General features: G+C 35.1%; 1 protein-coding gene across 5 annotated transcripts in view; it reads left to right on the forward strand.

Moving 5' to 3' along the window:
* LOC123546030 (endothelin-converting enzyme homolog) overlaps positions 1 to 24110 on the forward strand; it is an 81593-nt gene that overhangs the window by 30824 nt on the left and 26659 nt on the right. For all 5 annotated transcript variants that reach the window (XM_053551007.1, XM_053551009.1, XM_053551010.1 and 2 more), the window contains exon 2: positions 19552 to 19612. In XM_053551007.1, coding sequence (XP_053406982.1) covers positions 19552 to 19612 — 61 coding nt within the window. The remainder of the gene's footprint in view (positions 1 to 19551; positions 19613 to 24110) is intronic.

The following is a 24110-nucleotide window of genomic DNA, read 5'->3' on the forward strand; positions in this document are numbered from 1 at the left end:
GTGCATCTGCTGCATCTTGAAGTAATTCTGTTTCAACACTTCTACAGCGAGTGATTTTCATTGAAAAAATGCACCATTCAGTTCATTATTTACTGCTCAGTTCAGGGGACGAAATGCATAGAAACTGCTTGAGAGAGTCCTATATATAACACAAAACTGTAAGTCTGAAAACAAGAATTGCAATACATTATTTAGAATAATACTATAACTGACTGGTAACAATGGTATAAATGGTAGTAAAGACGTAAGCATATTTTACAGTGAGCAGATGCCTTTATTACCTTTGTATGACATGAAATATGCATGTATCTTGTTTTGTTTTATCATATTTTATTACCCACAAATTGCTCCAATTCAGCAGATACTAAATTTTTAATGATAAAGTGTTCGGCTGATTTTCTGTATTTAGTATGTCATTCATTCAAACGATACTCAACATAACAGGTATTTGTATATTGTTTTCTACCAGACTCAAATAAGTGTGTGTATATATGGCTGAGTTAAAGGCATATTCACAATATAAGTCTGCCTGTAGGGACGACTTCACTCTGTTGCTAACTTTATTTGTTTGTTTCGGGTTTAATGCCATTTTTGACAGTATTTGTAACGGCGGTAGATTAACCTAATCAGTGTTCTTGGCTTCTGTACCAGTACAAATCTGTTCTCCGCAAGTAACTACTAACTTCCCCACATGAATCAGACATGGAGGACGAATGATTACAGACACGATGTCTTTTATCAAATCGCCACTGAGAACATACGCCTCGCCCGAGAATGGAAATCCGTAGATCTGCGCTCTGTTGCTAACTAGATTGATATAACATGTAAACACATTTGAGCCGTGCCATGGGAAAACCAACATAGTGGCTTTGCGACCAGCATGGATCCAGACCAGCCTGCGCATCCACGCAGTCTGGTCAGGATCCATGTTGTTCGCTAACGGTTTCTCTAATTGCAGTAGGCTTTAAAAGCGAACAGCATGGATCCATGCTGGTCGCAAACCCACTATGTTGGTTTTCTCATGGCACGGCTCATTTGTAACATTTAAACGGATTTGCTTCCTTCCATACTCCCTTTCAAATAGCGAAGTACATTTCTAGCCGAAGGAATGTGGTTCGAACGAATAAAGAAAGACATACAATACTTCAGAGGGTTCTCATGTTAGAACCATAACATACCAGTCAGATACATTCGTTTCCAGTTGGACTTTTTATTTATGACATTTTTTAATTTTTCATTTACTAAACGTTTAGTGGCGGCATACATATTGAAATTAAAATTCTTGGCATACTGAGACTTGTTTTTGTATTATTCAAGGCTTTCTCATATAATCTTTTCTTCAGAAAAAGCTGCATATAAAGTATTTTTAAGTATTTTTCTTTAATATGAATCTTGCCGCTGCTAGACTAGAGTGATCGTCTTATTTGCATAAAGAATATTTAAATTCGGATAAGATTGAACACGAGCTTTTTCGTAATTTACATCTTGTTAATACAGGCGAAATGTAAGCCCTAGCAACGCCTAAACAGTTTAATCTATTTTTTGATGTCTTTGATTGTCAATTGTCTATCATCCCCGATTCTATTTGCATATTTGTAAATCTGATAAAAGTGATTTACAAGAGAATGAAGACGATAACTGGTCTTGAATATTGCAGTTTTTAATTCTGTAAAAAATGAATTATTAATGAAACTGAAGCGTGGAAACTTTAAAGAAATGTAGCGTTTGCAGTAAATCCTTGATACAATGAAAAAATATTTACTAAAGAAATGAAAGCATTTTCTTAATGCATTAATGAAAAGAATGTTTAATCCTGCTTACGAGATGTTTTCATGAGTAAAACTTGGAATCCACTCTCAGGTTTATTGATTTGAAAATGCATCATGTCGTCATTAAAATAATTTACTTCTGTCTAATTCAATAGGTTCGTTCTTTAGGGATTTATATCTGTTAATTGATCTATGTGCAGTGTCATCGAAAGTAACATGTCACATCAAAGCATAAGCTGCATCACATGGCTGATTCCCCTCCTTTCTCTTGCATCCGTAGGCATACACTTTTCTTTAGCAGCAGCTTAACGCACGCGCATTATCTTGTTACAGTTTATTTCTGTACTGTCTTTTGGCGGCTTTCAGGAGATATTTATGCCCTGAGATGATGATAAGATGTATTTCTACACAGATGGGAATTTGAAACAATTGTGCATTTGTAGTATTATATTGTATTATACAATGCAGAGCTGGTTTTGTTATTGTCTTTTGTTTGATTTAACGTCACGCCGCCACAATTATAGGTCATATTGAAATTGTCTACCTTTCTATTGTGGAGGAAGGATCAGATGTTTAAAGACTGGATAGAACTACTGACCTTCCTGAAGGCAGCTGGATGATTTGCTCTCATGAATATTCCACTGCACAACTTGTAACCATAAGTAACCATAGTAAATAATGCAGAGTTTACTTTGAAAATAGCTGCATCAGACACTTTCCGCGGACGAGAGCGGCCACTGTGGAATGCACACTGATAAATGTATGTAAATCCCGTTTCCAATAAGAAGAAGAAACGTTTGTGCTAACACACATCTGGTGTTGCAGAAAAGGTATTGATGGGCGCATTATGTGACGATGCTGTAACATCAATTAGCGCAGTCTTTGCACGTGATCCAACAATTACTGTAATTATCATGCACATCAAGGAAAGCCGGATTAATTGCGCCTTCATCACGTTTTATGCTATGGTATTTATTTGCTTAGTCTAGAAATTGTAGCGTAAATCCAAACGGAGTGAAATCAGAAAACGCGTGAAGTTTTTGTTTGATCATTTATTTTAAAACCAGAACTAGAATCTCAGCATATTGTATGAGTTTCACGAACAAACTGCATAAAGAAAAAAGCAAGAAAACATCCCCGTTTATACAAAATTAAGTATCTGCCGGCCCAGAAAAAGGAAAGAATTTACGACAGTCAACTTAGAGAAAAAGTGTAATTAAACTTCATGACTCTATTTGTTCCATTAAAAAAAGAGTATGATTTTTAGCCTTTTTTATTTGATAAATTCAAGTACAAAAAATAGAATTCAAATTGGAAATATGATGAGTGTTTTAGCCGTCTTTACAAAGTAGAAAGTTATGGGGTTTTTTTTAATACCAAATGAAAAGAAATTTAAAGATTTTGAAGGATTCTGGTACTAACTTAGCATTTATCATATATTAATTAAACATTGTCAAATATAGCAGCTAATTTTAGCAAAATGTGACGTTCTTTTTATTCCAATTGCTATCAATTGTCTGCCATACTGAATCATTGATAGGAAAGCCCAATAACTGTCACAACAGAATTCTTCATCTGCTCAAAGAATTACAGCGCCTTCAGGGAAATCATATGGTAATAAATGGCCAACAAGCTTGTCTCCTTTCATCAGATACAAATTATTTACAGTTTGTGCTTGAGATTTAATCGGGATATTGTACTTTCTCTGTAAAATAGCGATTTTTGTCTGGGAAATGCCTGTGCTAACAGAAGAAATTTGTAAAGCCTTTTTATTTCTTTATGTAGGATACGAATACAGAAAATCAAAGCTAGTTTATATTGATTTATTTGAATTCGATTGTGAAACAAGATCTACAACTTACGAAAATCACTCTCGACACCATTCCGGAAGGTAGCTAGTAAAACTGTTCTCCTTTAATGCTGAGCGCCATGCATGGGTAATGCTGGCACCAGTTACATTGTTACAGGAATGACGCGGCCAAGTGTGAACCCACGGCTTTAAAATGAAGGCATGCCTTATTGCCGTATGGTCTGTTCTGACATACTCTTATATTTCAGATTAGTACCATATTCTGTAGGCGACGCAAAGATAATACTCTGTAGCTGATGCTGATGTCATGTGTACAAGTTATCACAATCATTCATTATGGACTGTTATAATCGAAGTCAAAAATAAATGCAAAACTTGCGCATGGTCAAAAATACTACTGGCCGTCCTGTAAACCTGTTGTTATCCAACTCAGGATAGTCAAATTCAGTTAGACTCCGTCGTTGATTTATGACACCTCTGTGGGGAGAAATGGCAGTAAAGCAATTTATAGGAAACCAAAAATGTCATTACTGATCCTGTCTTCGACCAGCAGATGCTTCGCACAGTGTGTTTAGATATTATTCTAACTTCTTTCGGCGGCAGTTGTTCGAAAGTTTGTCTGAAAGTAGACACTCTTATAAACTAAATAATTTGAGGAAATATGAAGAAAAAACGTTGACTATAAATATGTATAAGTACGAATACCTAATAGGGAATCGATCTTACCGATTTTCGTCGCGAAGCGACGAAAATCGGGATCGAATCCCACTACGGTAACATACGAGGGTATCCAAACAACACATACTATCCAAATAAAAAAATATGGAGTTCCGGTTTAGACCATGGGCGTGCGACGACCCCGATGAAATTCGGGATATCACGGTCTTCGTTAATGTTCATAAGCGTCCGTCAGATCAGTAGGCGAAACGCAATATCCGCACAATAACATGTCTGCGACCCGAAAGAATAAAAGGTAAAAGGTAAAGGTCTTGTTTATTATAGTGTCACCCCTATTGAAAGGGCCAGCCAATTTGACTTATGAGACACCTTTTGTTATGCGTACCAATTACCTCCCAACTTCTACCACTATGCCAGGCGCCAGGCGGATAGAAATCGGTAACCATTCATTTAACAAGCTCGCGGCTCACGAACCGGCCATTTCGGAATGAGTCCCATGACAAACATCCCGCGGACGAACGCTCCCCATGGGGCTCGAACCTTCGACCTCCCGATCCCGAGGCGGACGCCTTAACCACTGGGCCACGGTGACCGGTATATTCAAAGTAAGCTGTTAATTTTGTTGCGTCAGAAGCTAATCAGCCGGTAACGTGACTACACTGATATAATTTGAGATACAAACATGCTTTATTCCATACTGAGCAGCATTTTGAAACGGCGACATTTTGAACTTTTTTATATTTAGAGTGAGAGTGGATACACGTTACACTGGCGCCGACATTTTGAAAATTTGAGGAAACAAAAACATTCTCCAACGAGTTTTTCAGCTCGGGGATGAGAGAATAGATTCACCTTTGTGTCGCTTTTCAGATCGTATTTTAATTCCTTTCCAGTACTTTAATTTCTTTGAACTTCTCTGTTACTAAGCCTATATTGAATTTTTAAAATTAAGAAATCCGTGATTTTACTTGCAGGCATGACTGATTAATGGAATTATTTTACTTTTATATAGAATATGGACGGCACTCCAGTACAGCATGTGCATGGTTGGCCTGTTGACAATTTTAGAAACGTGAGTAACTAACTTTCCATTGTATAATAATTAATGTAAAACAAACACCCCACCCATAAATAGCATAGAAATTCCTTATTTTTTACATTTTTATTTATTCATCAATTTGAAAATGGGCCTTTTAGATTATTTTTTCTTAAGGCTCGATCACGCATGTATACACAGCAGTGTGCGAAATTCAGATTTGAATCCACTGACCATTTGGGCTAACAGATAGGAAATTTTCAAGCCCGACACTTAGTCTAAAAATGAGACCTCGGTAGACCGATATTACATTTTGAAATTTTTTTGTCCCTAGAGGAGGCGGATATCGACAAGTCAAAAAAATATAACGATATTCAACTCTCGAGTACAATTAATTTGGACAAGCCCGACACTAATTTCACTCCCCCCGAACTTTAACACCTTAAAATATAAAATATTTAAATTTTTGCACCATAAAACATTTTGTAAACTATAACGCCGATTTTTTTAGGATCGGCACTTGACAATTACTGCTACTCGGACTTTTGACAATATGCAAGATATAATAACGAGTGCTGAATACACATTTACACACACACTGATAGCATAATTTAAGCTCTGCCTACTGTAGATACTTGTGAGAGGTGATTGTATTCAGCCAATTAGCGCTGTGGTTACATCTTTGACACTTCGGTTTGTTTTGTCAACACGTGAGAGAGCAAAAAAAAAACACAAACAATTCAAAAGCATTTCCTCAGTCTGGACTATGCGTGATGCCTTCTTAGTGTTTATTAATGGAAAACAATGAAATCACCATGCTGTACGAGTTTGTTTAATTATGCATGATTTTTAAAACAAATTTATAGGGAAAATTTAGTAGCCTGGTCGGGCTTGTACCTGCGGAAAAATCGGTAGCCCGAGTTGAAATTTGGTAGCCACAGGCTGTCAGACTCCCGCGAATTTCAAACACTGACACAGTGATTAAGTTGAGCTTATGATTCTGCGATAAGCTGTGCTCGGCCTAAATATAGGGAATGGGATCGGCTTATGAAAAAAAAAATAGATTTTAAACAGGCTGGAAACATTGCCCGATCGGACTTTAACATAAAAACTAACATTTTTTGAAAAATATTTAAAGATATTTCTTTCAAACTTGGTTCATCTGTTCATATGACCAAATTGAAATAAAAATTAACTTGTTGCCTTCAGTTTTGTAAAATTTATTTCCCCCTTTTCAGATTTTTATGACGCATAATTTTTGAAGTCCAAAAAATTATGTGTTAAGGCATTACATTATGCTATTGGCGTTTGTTTCTTTTATTCCACACTTATTTGACACCGTGCAAATTGTCAACAGTCAGGATAGCGTTGAAAAGGGCGCAATTTGGCGCAGACATGCAATTCCCGGCTCGATCTTTCTTTGGAATATATGTAATCCCTGTTTACATGTCCTACTGAACAATCACATTTTAAAAATAAATTCTTATTGATACATCCCTTTTTTAAAAATAAAGTCATATGATCCGTAACAAGTTTGTAATTACAAACTACAGCCCTTAATCTGGAGTTCTGAAGCATGCCGATTAGTTGGTCAGAATTATGAAGGAAATTTTGAATTCAAACTGTTCCATAAATGCAAAAAGTTTAAGGTTTTGTAGAACCATAATCATGCAGAAGAGGGAAATTACTTTCACAAATCACAGGGCTAAAATTTTTGGACCCGCTAATGCAAGTCAATTTCAGGGAATGCAAGTTAAAATCAAAATTTCACAAAATTTATTTTGCAAATACAAAAAATTTTAGTCAAAATTGTTGCGTTTTTGGTTAATGTTGTAGATTCGCTTTAAATTGAGGATAACAGAAAACACATCTTTTTTGGTTAGCCATTTTTTATTGAAATGGATTACTGATTATGAAGAAATGTAGAGGTCTATCTTGTAATTAAATCTAGAATGCAGGCTATCTTACTAATTCGTACATGTATACAGTTGAATAGCTATTTATAATATTAGGTACGAAAATTTGCCTTGCCGTAGTTTCAGCCAGTAGTTAAGTTACGCCATCAATGATGCGTTCCGAATTACTTTGAAGGTTATTTTGAGTTATAACGAACAAAATTTACACCAAGGAAAACCGTGCAACAATATTGATGTTCAGCATGATTTTTTAGGATATTCTAATTCTTAATTGAAAGTCTAAATTTGCAAATAGATTTCAGACTAAGCAACAAGAAAAAAAGCTACATGCTACAATTTTTTGTTGGTCAAAAAGTTAAACTGAAGCCGCTCACATTACTTTTGGTCCGATGCATTCAGTTCCTGTTCTCCTGGGAAATCCCCAGTCGAGCATGTCCCCAACAATATGATGAAGTATTTTGAGGGTATGAGCTGACCAGTTGTTTTATGGTTCAAAATTCGCTTTAAGTTCAGGCATGTGAAATTGGTGTCAGGCTTGGAAAATTTTCTATCTGGTTGCCAGCATGGTTTAGTTGAAATCTAAATTTTGTACACTGCACACATACTCAAGTAGGTTTAAAGTTATACGTTTATGAATCATGACCATCAGATACCAATAAACAATTGTAGCTTTTTGTCAGCCCCTGTGTTCATACAAAACTGAGGAAGGCAAAACCCGATTTTCTAGTGATTACCAGTCTGTTTTTGCCTTTTAATGATACCGAGCAAGTGAAGGTCATAGACCCCCAAGTCAGAAAGTACCTGGAATTCACTGGTTAAAGTAATGTTTGCTGTTCTGGCTGGTCAGTCGTGTAAACAAACCTACTCATACAGGACTTTCTTTTTTCAAAACTGAAATTTTTACCGCATTTACTTCTTTTCATTATACATTTTGACAAAAATTTGCTACTGTTTTATTTTCATTAAAAAAAGTTTTATTTAAAGTGGTATTATGCGCATCTTACGCACATAGTGTGTTTTTGGGCGAATGTTCTATAACGCAATTTGGGTTACTGTACATTAAAAGTTTAAATCAACGATGATGCCGCATAAAGCATTTGAAATTGAGCTTAGAAATAAAGAATGGACTAAATAAAATAATATTTAAATTTCTCAATCTTCTATGAAGTGATCTCCCTTACCTATAGGTAAAGTTTTCTGAAGTTGAAGGGAAGCAACTCTTTCGTGCAGTTCGACTTTTTTAAAAATGACCGCCCCAGTCCAAATAAGAAAAGTCATTTTTGGGGAAAGTATTATTTCGTACAGGTAACAAAATGTTTAGTATATTGGTTAAAAGCTATAATTTTCTCACCCTGTTTACACACACATTTATTTCAGCCAGATTTTTACTTGAAAAATGTCCATAATTCCACTTTAAAAAAATTTCCTCCCGCCATGCCAATGATATAATTGGGGTCATCTTATTGGCATGAAAATTGAAAAACTGCGAAACGGATATTAGCTCTTAGACCTTTGAAATTTCAAAACAGCTGGTTGTCCATGTTTTCTTAATTTGCTCCCTTTTCACAAATTTTCAGGCATTTTGGTCTATTTACGAGTATTGTTGTACTGCTCCAAAGTGCTTGTTGACAGACTGAAACCACTTGCTTGGGCTCATAAGGTATTTCTATCATTCTTTTTCTTTATTATGTAGTTGCAGCTGTGGGAACCCGTTTCAATCATTCAAAAATTTAATGATTACTGTATACAAATTAGTATTTGTGTGAACAGATTTTTGCGATTGAGTCAGTGCATAGAATCAAATACCAAGGAACTTAGGCATAAAAAAATTGTCTGTTTCCTGTATCCTGCCCTACCATAAATTATTGGCCCGACCCTAAATGGACGGTCCCGTCCGCCTTTGTTTTTGAGAACATTTTTTTCAACTTTTTGATAAAAAGTTGCAAAACTGCACTTTTTATGCTTTAAACATGGACAGTGATGTTATAAATCAACTTACTAATGCTCTAGAGGCATAACCCCCCCCAAATTTGTATTCATTTTTTGACACAAAATAATTTTCAAAAAGCACCTAAAAATAAATTAAAAAAATATCCGAAGAAAAAAGTTTTTCCGACCGACCTACCTAATTTTTTTAGCATTTACTGGAAACAAATTTTTTTTAGACTTAAGTAAAGACTCCTTTCATTTTCTTGATGATAAAGCATTCTGGACAAAACCAAAAATTTAATACATGTATGCAAATTTAAACAATAATTAGCCAATCACCTGTCACAGGGTGACAACATGAGTTGATGTCCGTCAGTGCCAAATTTGTAAAAAATTTTCTTCAGAACCTCTGGGCAGATTTACACCAAACTTCACAGAATGATCTTGGGTGGTCCCTTTCAAAATTACCCAAAGAATTTAATTCCGTATAAAAACTGCCCGGAAAGAAAAACTTTGAAAATGATTTCTTGTCAAAAAATTGTTAGCTGGCAGGGCTTTTCATCCTTATATGACAGAGGCCTGTATTCGGCCACTTCCCAATCCAAAAATATTGCATTTTTTTCCAACATCCCAAAATGAAAGGTAACATTCCCAAAAATCACCTCAATAAATGGTTTAATTTGTGACAGGAGGAAGCGGTTCAATATTGATTTTTTAGCTCACCTGTCACAAAGTGACAAGTGACTTTTGTGAAGCGCGCGTCCGTCGTCTGTCCGTGCTTCGTAAACTTTTGCTGTGACACTCTATAGTCAATTTTCAAAGACTTTATGAAAGTGGTTAGGTCTCTTTTTATCAATTAAAATATTTGATTTCTGTTAACAGTTCCCCTTCTTGAAGCAGGCAGCTACAAATGGAAGGTCAAAAACAAATCCAGTAATACTTGAAAAGCAAGAAGAAACACCAGAAAAATATAAAAAGACAGAAAAAAGGAACTTAAAAAAAAACTTTTAAGGATAGGAATTCAGATTTATTTAAAAAACTAAATTTATTATTGAGAAGAGCATGTTGACAAAGCGCTTCTGATACTTTAAGAGTATATGTATAACACATTGGTTTTGTTATTGTCGAGCCCGCTTTGGAAGCGAAGAATAGTTGTCCAAAGGGTCTATTTGGCATAAGTGCGTGCGTCCGTCCGTCCATCCGGATTTGTTTGTCCGGAACCATAATTTGGACATGCAGGAGCAATCTTTTTTATATATAGTATGAATTTTTAACCCAGTGAGACGGAGTGTCATGCGCAAGCCCGGGTTCCTATCTCAAAGGTCAAGATCACACTTACAGGTCAAAGGTCAAATTCAGAAATGACTGTCCGGAGCATTTCTTCTTCATGCATGGAGGGATTTTGATGTAACTTGCACAATTGTTCACCATCATGAGATGGAGTGTTTTGCGCAAGAACCAGGTCCCTAGGTCTAAGGTCAAGGTCACACTTAGAGGTCAAAGGAACAAGAATGACAACTTTGTCGGAGCATTTCTTCTTCATGCATGGATGGACTTTGATGTAACTTGGCACAAATGTTCACCACCATGAGATGGAGTGTCATACGGAAGAACCAGGTCCCTAGGTCTAAGGTCAAGGTCACACTTAGAGGTCAAAATTCAGATACAAAAATGACTGTCTGGAGCATTTCTTTTTGATGCATAGAGGGATTTTGATGTAACTTGGCACAATTGTTCATCATCATGCGACGGAATGTCATGCAAAGATCCTAGAATTACTTCCCTTTGTTGTTACTATAAATAGCTTACTTTTGTAACTTTTTTTTACTGGTCGTAGGGAAAAATCAAGACTACTTTTCTCCCGTACAACATGCATGTTACATCCAATTTTTAGGTGTATTTTGACCAAACTCTGCTGGTGCGGATTTTTGTGTGGACTTAGAATTTTTTTTAATTTTTTTTTTTTTTTAATTTTTTTTTTAAAATTTTACGTTCCTTTGTTGTTACTGTAAATAACTTATATTGTAACTTTTAGCAATCTCCTTTATTTGGCAAAAACGTTTGCCTCAATGAGACAAGGAGTGTCATGCACAACTCCCAGTCCTTTTGACAGCTGGCGGGCTTGACATATTCCCCGTGGGTATCTAGTTCTCATATTTTTCATGAGATTTTAAAGAGAATGTTCTGTTTTCCCCCCATGTAGTAAGCTTGTTTGTCTTTCAGTCAGTGGGTTTTTTCAGGCTTCCAGGTGATACTCATGAAAAGCTTGACCGCTTTAATATTTTTTGTACATAGTTACAGGTCAAGTTCGACTTGGGGGTCAGTAGGTCAAAGGTCAAGATAACTTGCAAACGCTTTGGCCTGGGTTCATAGCTTTGTAACACAGGTGAACATGATAAAATACAGGTTGTTTGAATTTGAGGTCAATAGATCAAAGGTCAAGGTCACAGTGACCTTGAACAGTTGAGCCGTTTCCGAATGATAACTTGAGACCTTGAGCCTAGGATGATAAAGTTTGGTACACAGGTGTCACATCATGAAATACAGGTCAAGTTTTTTTTTGAGGGTCAGTAGGTCAAGGTCACAATTAGGCAAAACAGTGAAAAGTTTTTCAGATTATAACTTGAGAATACTTGTGCCTAGGATCATGAAAATTTTTTAGGGAGGTTGATTATGACCAGCAGGTGACCCTAATGAGTTGAGGTCACAGGTAAAGGTCACACTGACCCGATTCTTTAAAATGATGCACGGGGGCACATGGGTCTTCCTCCACCATTAAAACTGGAAAGTCGCCATATTGACCTTCCTGTGTCGGTGTGATGTTAAGTTCACAAAATAAATAAATGTTCTTTAAAAAGGGTTTTGGACAATAACTTCAGGATGCTTTGGATGAGAAACACAAAATTAGTACAAAGTTGGTTTTGACCAGCAGATACCTGTATTGATTTAGAGTCCAAAAGGGCAGGATGACCCGGAACATTTAAACCTTTTCCATATAACAACTTGAGAACACTTGGCGGAGGATCATGAAATATAGAGATTGAATTGAGGTCATTTGGTCATAGCTCAAGAAAATGCTGCTTTGTATTGGCTTAGTTCTGTGATAAGGCCATATTGTAGAGTATAATTCATCCCCTCCTGTGACAACTCTAGCGTTTAGCTCACCTGAGCACAAAGTGCTCAAAGGGGAGCTTTTTGTGATAGCCCCGTGTTCCGTCCGTCGTCAAAAAATTTGACTGTTTACACTCTAGAGGTCACAATTTTGACCTAATCTTTTTGAAACTTGGTCAGAATGTTACCCTCAATAAAATCTTGGACACATTTGAAAATTTGGGGTTTAACTTGGAAACAAAACTAGGTCACCAAGTCAAATCAAAGGAAAAGCTTGTTAACACCCTAGAGGTCACATTTAAAAGGGTATATCTTCATGAAATGGTCAGAATGTTAATCTTTATGATCTCAAGGTCCCGTTTGAAAACGGGTTATGTGGGTCAAAAATTAGGTCACTAGTCAATAAAGGAAAATGTTTACACCCAGGGAAACCCAAAATTTTGACCTATCTAAACTTAAGAAACTTTGTCAGAATATTTAAACTTGATGATCTTATAGGACCAAGTTTAATCTTGTTTAGGTGGGATTAAAAATTAGGGGCACTAGGTCAAATCAAAGGAACAGCTCGTTAACACTCCAGAGGGCCCCATTTATGACTGCATCTTCAGAAACTTCACCAAAATGTTAATCTTGATGATCTTTCAGTCAAGTTTGAATCTGGGACATGTGGGGTCAAAAACTAGGTCACCAAGTCAAATCAAAGGAAAAGCTAGTTAACTCTTTAGAGGCTACATTTATGAAACATATCTTAATGTAACTTGGTCCAAATGTTGATCTTGATGATCTTTATGTCAATATGTCAGGTGAGCGATACAGGGCCATCATGGCCCCTCTTGTTTATTTGTTCTTGTTGTAAGAGAAATTGTACATTTTAGAAAACAGATTACAGCAAGTCACATTTTCTTTATTTTGACAATACTTATTTCAAAGCCTGACAAAAGCATCCAGTACTGTTATTAAAAGTTGTTATTCACAGTTCAGCTATGTATCAGTATGGATAAAAAAAGTTGTGTGATCTGTGATCATTATAAATGTGTATACAGATAAAACTTAAACATGTGAACAGTTTATTCAAAAATAAAGTGTAATGCATTCTTTTTGATGTGTAATAAAAACAAAATTAGGATTTGTTTTACCAGTAATTTCAGAATTACAATTAACACAAATAGAAAAAACCAAGCCTGCACAAGACATTCTCGCATACCAGAGGTCTACCGTGGTTCCCCGGATGAACCTCTGGCACATTTCGCCGATATTTATGGTTTGGTTACATTACAGGTAAAACGTTTCAGCCAATCAGCGTCGTTTCGCGACAAATCGTAGCGAACCAATCAAAATCGTCCGTGAATAGCATGACCGCGTCCTTTCCATATTATCGAGGGAATACGATGTCCCCTTTACGACGAATATTATTATTTCTTGATGTAAATCTCTTAACGTCGAATTCAAGAATAAATCTTTATTTATCGCAATCATGGAATAAAAGCCTTTATCCATCGTAAGCAAGTATCTTGTTTACATATTTTTGAAGTTTCAATTCGGGTTCCAATAATGGCGAACAATGATTGGCTGAAACCACTCCGATAGTAATTACGAGTGCGCATGCTCACCAAGTAAAAAGATGGAAATAAATCAGAGGTTCGTCTTGGGATTTTGGGCGAACCTTGATGGATGAGAATGGCACAAGAAGGCTAATATGTCTCCCTAGACTGAGCTCTTAACCTGCCGTGGTGCAAATTATACATTGTTGATGTGTGTCTGTCTGTTAAGTTTTGTTAACAGTAGTTGCAATCTAGTAACTTTCAGTTTGTATGTTTTTTAGCTCACCTGAGCACAGTGTGAGCTGTTTGATCACCTTAAGTCTGTCATTGTGCTTCTCAACAGTTTGCTTGTTATTTTAAAAAACCCTAGTAGACAGTTTTTTTTTAAATGTTAAAGGGATAGTTGAAGTCTGATCGATTCCCGATTGAGGCAGTGCCTTATTTCATATTATACTAGCTACATGTGCATTTTTGGTAAATGAACGGAATTTTTTGTCTCCACAAACTTGCACAATTGAACAATTACCAGTAAAAGCTTTCATAACATTTAAACTCTGTTGACTTCATTCCGTGCAAAATATTTATGAACGTATGTGCCTACGTTGCCGAGTGGTGGAGGTCGCTGACTTCGAATCACTTGCCTGTCACAGCTAAGTGTGTTCGAAACCACGCTTTTGGATTGGTAATATATTATTTTGAGGAAGCCATTCAGCTGACTTAATGGACCGGGAAGCCCGCACATGCCTGGATGGGCACCTTTGGTCTTCCTTCATCAATATATGCAACGTCACATATAATTGAGACAGTGTGATTTTAACACCCACGCCTTCCCCCTAAAACGTGTTTGATCATTTGGCTGACTTTCGGTTTTTCACTTCTGTATATACACTGTTAGGTTCTCAGTCTAAAATAAGCAATTCAAAAGTATATTACAGATTAACTGAAATTCGACATAAATACTTCAAAAGACATTGGTCGCTTCAAAACTTTTGTTTTTTACGATATATAAAACAGTTTCTGTGTCTTTATTAACAAAACATATACAAAAGTAAGGACATAGGTCCTACAGAAAAATCGATCATCCCTCTCAAACAGAAACTCTGCAGCGGTGTATGTGTGTATGTATAATAACAAACATTATTAATACATACACAGTTGTATACAGACAACTGTACGACATTCGGGCAACAAAGATTACACATATCAGTTAAGGGAAAGAATGTTGAACTGCCTAGGAACGTTTACCACTTGGGAAGAGTTTAAACTCTTAATTCCAGCTATTGCAACGTTACATGACAATGCATATAAAAACAAAAAATACCTAGTGGTTACGTTACGGAAAAATAAAGCACAAAACTCGGCTTTAAAAATTTCCTTGTTCTCACGTTACACATTGGTTTGCCGAAGCAAGTTCTTTGTCAATCACCTAATGCCTAAAAGGTAAAGGAGAGACGTTGTATTGTTTTTCTTTCTTGCATTTCCCAAGCGAGGAATTTATTTAGGCACCATTTAATCAGTTTTACTTTTTGGTTGAATAAAAGCATTGGAATCGAATATATTATCCTTTCGTGGATTGAGCCAAAGGGTAATAGCTTTCTCCGAAAAGCATTTTATATTAATTCTGTACTTGAGTTTAATGAATTGTTTCGAGTATGTATAGCCTGCATTAATTTCGTATGTTTTTGGAATATTCAACTGTATTTCTTTTTACTTATTTAGATTTGGTCTTTAACCACATTGTTTCATTGTTGAATGCAAAACATTGTTATCCATACTTATCTGACCTTTTCAGTTTTGTTTAGAGAAAAAGTCATCTTTTTTTAAAGACTCTGAAAATATGATATAATTATTACACCTCTTTACGTAGCAAGTTCTTCATGTTAGGACAGTTTTGAAGATTAATATCCCGCTACAGTTTTACCTTGTCACACTACAAGACGATACATTTAAAGCTGTACTAGAAGGAAGAGTAAATTGAACTTGCACTAGACAAATTCGTTTTCAGATAGCGTTAAATTTCATTTAGATGTCGTAATAATAGATTATATGAGATCAGTTATATATGTGTCTTAGAATATTTAATTCTTGTCTTGCTTTTCCTGTTCTGAGTCTTTTATTATTTTTTCAATATCGGACAAATAAACCACTGCCATAAAGTTCGGATGTTCCGAAAACTGTTCACACTTTCTGTGAGTGTCAGCATAATATTTACCGAATGTTATTGGCATGAAAATCTCACCAAAGATTACGCAATATGTTTTACTCCTAGAAACTGATAAAATAAAATTTTCATTTCATTTTTGTCTAGTACAGAGATCAAATGTATGAGGGACTACTGTTGGGAGCTGCTTCGTTCAGCTGTATGCTTCTACGGGATTTTCTTACAGTTAGTTCAAGTCAGTTTTCGAATTCTAGCAACATATTATAGAAAACTGTTAGCAAGTGGTTGCTTACAAAGCTTTTCATCGAAAAGTATACTGATGAAGATAGATATTTACTGTTATTGGGTACTGTTTGTTTCAGCATATAATTGTCTACATGAATAAGGGGCTTTGTGATGAATATTATGTCAGTACAGTAATAGAAGAATGATACCAAACATGACACATTATTATGAATATATGAGCCACACTACACGTACTAAATCTAAATATGCTTTCCGTTCTACTCTTGTACATCTGTAAAATACGTCTTACTACGACCTTTTCTGACATTTTGCTGGAAGTACTAGTAGTTGATATTGATTGCTTTAGGCTATCTACATCCATTAAGGGTGAACTAAGTGCCAGAAGAAAATATTTGTCTTATACAAACACATTCCCCTATGAAAAGAAGTTTGATTTACAAGTTAAATAGGCCGGGCAAGATATCAATTACATGTATGTCTCTTTTAATGGTAATTTTAGAAAAACACAAATATAGGCTGTCGGAGTAAAACTAGCCAAAAGTATAAGATCAATATGATAACATTTTGCCAGTTTTCTTTAGTACATTACATATCAAGATATCCCTAACTGTGGGAAAGTAAAGTTGTCACAACGCACAATGTAAAGTCCAAATATCACATAAGAATAATGTCTAAATGAAAAACATTTCGAATTGAAATGCTGTCTTGTAAACTTTCAAATGAATCCAGACTTGCTAAGAAATGTAGAGGACTCACACCTACTATTTCAAATGATTTTTTAACCATTTTCCATATTAACATTTACGAAAGCGTGCAAACCCAGGTTTGTTTGTTTAGATTTTAGATAGTTTTGAAACCCGACTAAATACATGCTAAAAATATGGGTTTTAACAACGGTGCTCTCATATTTTTCAGTATTGAAGAAGTCGACATTTATTGAAATTAAGGCACACGTACATCGGAAACATTCTGATGAGAGGGGGCATTGACGGAAATAAATGCGTGATTAGCCGTCTAAAGAGATGTCTGGTATTGTCAGAAAGGTAAATTAGGTGAATTAAGAAGGCAGTAAGATCAGTTTTAGTTCCCGTAGACAGATGCCACATGCCAAGTTTAGCATTCATTGTATTTCTTAAGATATAATGGTGGTTTCTAGTTTCTTTTTGAAGAAATCATAAAACATTCTGACTATCAGATAAGGAAATCAATTGATAAGTCAACTAGCTCAGATCTGATAACAGTGTGAAATAGGCACGAAGGTGGGGCGTCCATCTTCCCTGAATAATTGTATACAAGGGTCAGTCGGGTCTGGATTCTCAGACTTTACATAATTGTATATTTTGGGTATGAAAGCTATCTTGATGTTTTACCTTCTGATCTTAGATTTTATTTAACTAGATTTCGGGTTTCATCACATTCATTAAGAATTCAAACTGGACGATATGGAGTTAATAGAATACCAAGAAATGAACGTTTTTGTATTTTTTGTAATTTAAATGATATAGATGATGAATTTCACTTTTTTTCTGTAAATGTCCATGTTTAGCTGATCTTAGAAAAAAACATATTGAATCTTATTTTTATAACAGACCAAATATGTATAAACTTATTAAATTGCTAAAGTGCACTGATAAAAATAAACTCCTCAAATTATGTAAATTTATCAAGTTGTCTTTAAATCGAAGAATTTCACTTTTGCAACGGTAATTATTGTTGTGCTCATCCTCTAATAAGTAGTGTTTACTAGTATGTGTTTTAGTATATTTGTTTTGTAACTTTTGAATATCGTGACCTATTGAATCTGTGTTTTGTAATGTATGTTATCTAACGATGTACATGTTGTACAAGTTAATAAATAATATGTTCTGTTCTGTTCTGTTCTGTATTAGTTAAATCTGTTAATCAGTACAGAAAAAGTCCGTTTGTGATTAAATACAAATAAGGATAATTACAGTGTAAAATTTATTACATTATTATTATTATTATTATTACTGCAAGGTGTAATTTATTAACAGTTGTTATTTATGAAATAATATATTCCAAACACTAATTTGTCGTTGAATAAAGTCATTGACTGGAGTTTAGATGCGAAGGAATTATATCACGAGGGTACAACCTGAGTGATATAATGAACGACAAACATTTACTTTACTCAATAGCAAATCACTGTTTGAGATATACTATTTCAATTCTAAGACTTTATCAAGGATTATCGTCTATTATCTTTGAATATATTTACTCATTATTTGCTTGCTTTTGTTGTTTTCTTTTCCAGCGCACCGCGTGACGTACGAACAGTGCATGTATTACATAATATAAATGTAACTCACATATTTAGTCTTTTGTTTATAAATCGGGTCGTGTTAGAATTTAAATCTTATAGTAGCTTATTAAATTAAATTCCATAAAAAAAAACGATAGAGGCAAAGTTTCCATAGCATTCCGTTTCAACTTGACCAAGCACTTACCAGGTTACGTGACCTCATGGCCTCTAAAGAATGTGTGAAGTTTTGATTAAATTTCATTTCAGTTCGTGTAATTGTGTAATTTTTTAATGAATATATACATTGTTTACAACTTCGTTTCATTTTATGATTAGAATAATTCGTGTCAGCATTAATTATTTACACAAACTAAGACTTTTTTGAATAACATCTGTCATTCTGTTAACTACGTCAAAGAAAGACAAAACAATAGGCAAAAAGGCGAAAACCATTTGTTCAAATAAGCACACAATCGATCAAGGAAACAGAATTACTTACACATCGAACCTAATTAAGTAGGTTGGTAGCTATAATCTAAAACTAATTGTTAATAAATCATCGTTTTCCTTCGAACTGAAATCATTCGAAAAACAGGAATTACTAAGGGTTTCTTTTTAACTTTTAATTAATCAGATATGTAATTATATCCGTTTGAAGCATAAACGCAACCAAACATAAAAATAGCAGGTCTCTGTTTGATTTAGTCTATTCACAAAAGTAAATCAATTATGCAACACCGCCCACGCTAAGGGAGAAACATTTTTACAAAATAACTTCGAACGGACTTCATTGGTCCCAAATAACACGCCTAGTGGTAGAGCGGCCGCTTCGAGTGCGGGAGGTCGTGGGTTCGATCCCCGGCCACGTCATACCAAAGACGTGAAAAAAGGTACCAGTAGCTCCCTTGCTTGACGTTCAGCATTAAAAAAGGGAAGCTGGCTTCTTCTCTCATACCCTCGTGGCGATGGATTCCATAAGGAATAATGTGTCGAGAGTGATTAATATAAGTTGTAGAACTTCATTCACAATCGACCTAAAATATATTATGTATAAACTAACACTAAATAATAAAAGTATTTTATGTTTTCAGGACAAACTGTTTAGAAGAAAGTGAACCTTTGAATGAGAATGGTAGACTTACTAATATCAAGGTAAATGGATACATTTAATTTCACTTGATATCATTATTTCTCACTTTTTAGCCACATACTTTGTTTATTAATTTTAAAACATTCAATAAGTCAATTTCTTTAGTCATTCGATTATTTTAGAATGAAGACAAAATACTCACAAAATAGTTTCAGTTTCCGCACAAATATTTCAATATCACATAAATCACTTTCAGATTCATTACAGAAACAATATAGAGAATTTTCTGTTAAACATTTGCGCTTCATTTGCGCTTTTCGCCACACTGTATTCCTTTTACTTTCATACTGTCTCTGTCTTATTGCAAGTCAGTACATGCAGCATGTATTTTGGAATAGAAAAGCTTTCATTGGTATTTTGTTTAGCTTTTGTTTCCAACACATTTAATAGCATTCGCAAGGTTTAAAACTGGATACCGTTTTCTCTAATCATACGTTTCGTACATTTATAGAATTCTCCTGTGTGCAGTTATATAACTTTTGTATATTTGTATTCAAGTAAATTCATGATTTATTTTTTTTAATAATATTCATATACTATAGCTTTCTTATAAGATGATTTAAAAGTACGTTAGACCAGAAAGCGAATAAAGACTTCGCTTGGGAGAACAAAACGTGGTCGATATGTTTACAGGTTACAATGCCAACTGTTTAAATCTAAAATTAGAACAACACATACTCTGTTCACATGTACTTTCTGGAGCTAATTTTACAATTATGACACCCAGGCTTATAAATGAAAAACAGCTTCAAGAAAAAGACACTTTTGTTAAAAGAGCAAGAACAACTGCTATTGTTAAATTCCTTAGAACATTTGGCAATGAAGTTCATGTTGAAAGAAGCATTAACATTAATAGGATCAGAAATAATACTATTGAAATCTTGTAAAGCAGAATTAAGCTGTATGACAATGAACCATCTTTATTCTGCGTTCTCATTACCCTATAGATTTCTGAAAATTGAATTGTCAGAAACAGATACTTGTTGGGCAAATTGTAAATTGTTTTCTTATCAAATCACATACTTAACTGAGCTCATTTCGCTATCGTTGTGATTGGGTAATTCTGTTTGTCAAATACTGATTGGTACTTAAACCTAGAAAAAGGTTCAGTCTAGTTTATTTCTGATCAATATTGAATTGATAACTGTTTTAGATGAATATTGTGTAAAATTTTAGAGAACCTAGTGGCAAATCGCTTAAAACATGCCTTTTTATTACAATATTTTTGAGTTTACTATCACATCATTGCAAAGGGATATGGGTCATATTACTAGCTAAAACAAAACTGTCTAGTATTGCATTCTAGTTATACTTTTGAAACAACAAGACGGTCTTTCGGCGCCCCTTTAAATTAAATTATACATATATACTATAGCCTTTACCCAATGTAAAACAAACTTAAATAACGTGCTTTTTACAAATACGTGGACGAGAAGTGAAAAGCTGCTCCGTTGTCGATTTCTGTAAACGAGGCTAAAATTACGTTACCTTTGGAACATTTCAACACGCGATAACAGCGTCCTACTTCGCTGAAGACTGTTTCATTTCATCTTGACTGGACTCCCATATCACATACAAACTTCTTTACCAAGCTTTTACCGGCTACAATAACAACAAAAAGAACAAGTAACTCTAACGTGAGGTCAAAATTATCTCCCCTCGTGCACCTGTCTGCCAAGGCAAATTAACTTGCGCAGATGTTTTGGAAAGTAGCTTATTTGCATAAATTATGCGCAGAAACAAGTTCTACGTGACATATTTATTCTTTATTCTCCTAAAAGAAACTGCCTGAAAATTGATCCAGTTGAAGCTTTGCAAGGTGGAAAATAGCCAGGACATGTTTCGGGCGGTTGAGAGAAGCCTCAACTTCCGAGTCGCGGGTAGTGATTATTCGAATTTTGTCCATAAATGTCAAAATTTTTCTGGAATCTTGGGAGAATTCCGCGCGTATTAATATACGGTTGCTATGGGGGACATGACCTTCTATTCTGGGAACAAGACCGATTTCTAAACCGAAAGTGAATGTTGAAGAACAGCCGACGAAATTTACGAAATCCAAACAAACAACAAATCAAGGGTTCGATATATTCTGTTGTTCTTAAAGACGTGAATGTCAATTAATACAGGTAATATTGTGGTATGACTATGTGTATTTAATCGAGAAAATGCACTACATGTGAATATTAAGGCATGGAGGGGGCAATTAGCCGGATATGCCTCCGTGGTCCACTCGAATGTAGTCCATATCAATATATAGTGCAATTTTCCCGCCTAGTAAAGGCCATTTTCATGCCAGATATAAGCTTTATTTGTGCTTGATTGTAAAAAGGAATGTCCGCAGATGATTTTAAGCTACGTTATATGCTTCAGAAGATGATTGGAAGCTGCCTTGTAAAATGAAAGTGAAAGTAGGTATTTCCTGATGTCTACCTACGCAATATTAACGTTTTCATCACGTGTCTCAGTCACGTGACCATGGTTTCACTGCATTATGGTCAACCCCATATTTTTTTGGTATATTTTGATTGCCTAAAGACAGACCTTCAAGACAAGGGTAGTCTCGCAGGAAGTGAAAGGCTAGAAATCTTGATAAAACTATGTTATAAGTTGTTAATTTTATATAGAAAATAGCAGCGGATGCATTTAATACCTTCATACCTAAAATGAAAAATTTGCACTTCGTGAAAATTGCTTCAACCGATGTAAAACTGGTATTTTCTGATCAGAATAGAGCAATAAGCACCATTTTAAGACAAACATGGCATATTATTTGCATATTTTGGGCCAATTTGAGATTTTTTCGGAAAGTATGCAAAATTCTGATTTTTAAGGTGATTCCCCACATCTCAGTTTTGCATCAGCGTCACCATTTTAGGTAAGAATGACAGAAATCGATTTTTTTTCGTGTACTTCTAGCTGTTTCTTGCAAACAAATAATAGAAATAAGATAAGTAAGGCCGTATGATACTATATTTAATGAAAAATTGGCATTATCTATGCCCCTGACACGTTTTTTGCAGGTGTGGACTGTCTGTCTGAATGGGGCATAATTCCAACAGTAGCCATTCTTTCAAACTGAAAGTTGGCAAAATTGTTGACAATTGACTTACGTACAATAATTGACGGCAACAGAACGATTTTGAAAACTTTGGTTTTTCTTATATAAAATGAAAAATTCGCACTTCGTGAAAATTGCTTCAACCGATGTAAAACTGGTATTTTCTGATCAGAATTGAGCAATAAGCACCATTTTAAGACAAACATGGCATATTATTTGCATATTTTGGGCCAATTTGAGATTTTTTCGGAAAGTAGGCAAATTCTGATTTTTAAGGTGATTCCCCACATCTCAGTTTTGCATCAGCGTCACCATTTTAGGTAAGAATGACAGAAATCGATTATTTTTCGTGTACTTCTAGCTGTTTCTTGCAAACAAATAATAGAAATAAGATAAGTAAGGCCGTATGATACTATATTTAATGAAAAATTGGCATTATCTATGCCCCTGACACGTTTTTTGCAGGTGTGGACTATCTGTCTGAATGGGGCATAATTCCAACAGTAGCCATTCTTTCAAACTGAAAGTTGGCAAAATTGTTGACAATTGACTTACGTACAATAATTGACGGCAACAGAACGATTTTGAAAACTTTGGTTTTTCTTATATAAAATGAAAAATTCGCACTTCGTGAAAATTGCTTCAACCGATGTAAAACTGGTATTTTCTGATCAGAATTGAGCAATAAGCACCATTTTAAGACAAACATGGCATATTATTTGCATATTTTGGGCCAATTTGAGATTTTTTCGGAAAGTAGGCAAATTCTGATTTTTAAGGTGATTCCCCACATCTCAGTTTTGCATCAGCGTCACCATTTTAGGTAAGAATGACAGAAATCGATTATTTTTCGTGTACTTCTAGCTGTTTCTTGCAAACAAATAATAGAAATAAGATAAGTAAGGCCGTATGATACTATATTTAATGAAAAATTGGCATTATCTATGCCCCTGACACGTTTTTTGCAGGTGTGGACTATCTGTCTGAATGGGGCATAATTCCAACAGTAGCCATTCTTTCAAACTGAAAGTTGGCAAAATTGTTGACAATTGACTTACGTACAATAATTGACGGCAACAGAACGATTTTGAAAACTTTGGTTTTTCTTATAGGCATGAAGGGGGCAATTAGCCGGATATGCCTCCGTGGTCCACTCGAATGTAGTCCATATCAATATATAGTGCAATTTTCCCGCCTAGTAAAGGCCATTTTCATGCCAGATATAAGCTTTATTTGTGCTTGATTGTAAAAAGAAATGTCCGCAGATGCTTTTAAGCTACGTTATATGCTTCAGAAGATGATTGGAAGCTGCCTTGTAAAATGAAAGTGAAAGTAGGTATTTCCTGATGTCTACCTACGCAATATTAACGTTTTCATCACGTGTCTCAGTCACGTGACCATGGTTTCACTGCATTATGGTCAACCCCATATTTTTTTGGTAT

Source organism: Mercenaria mercenaria, chromosome 9 (assembly GCF_021730395.1).
Source record: "Mercenaria mercenaria strain notata chromosome 9, MADL_Memer_1, whole genome shotgun sequence".
Classification (NCBI taxonomy): Eukaryota; Metazoa; Mollusca; class Bivalvia; order Venerida; family Veneridae; genus Mercenaria; species Mercenaria mercenaria.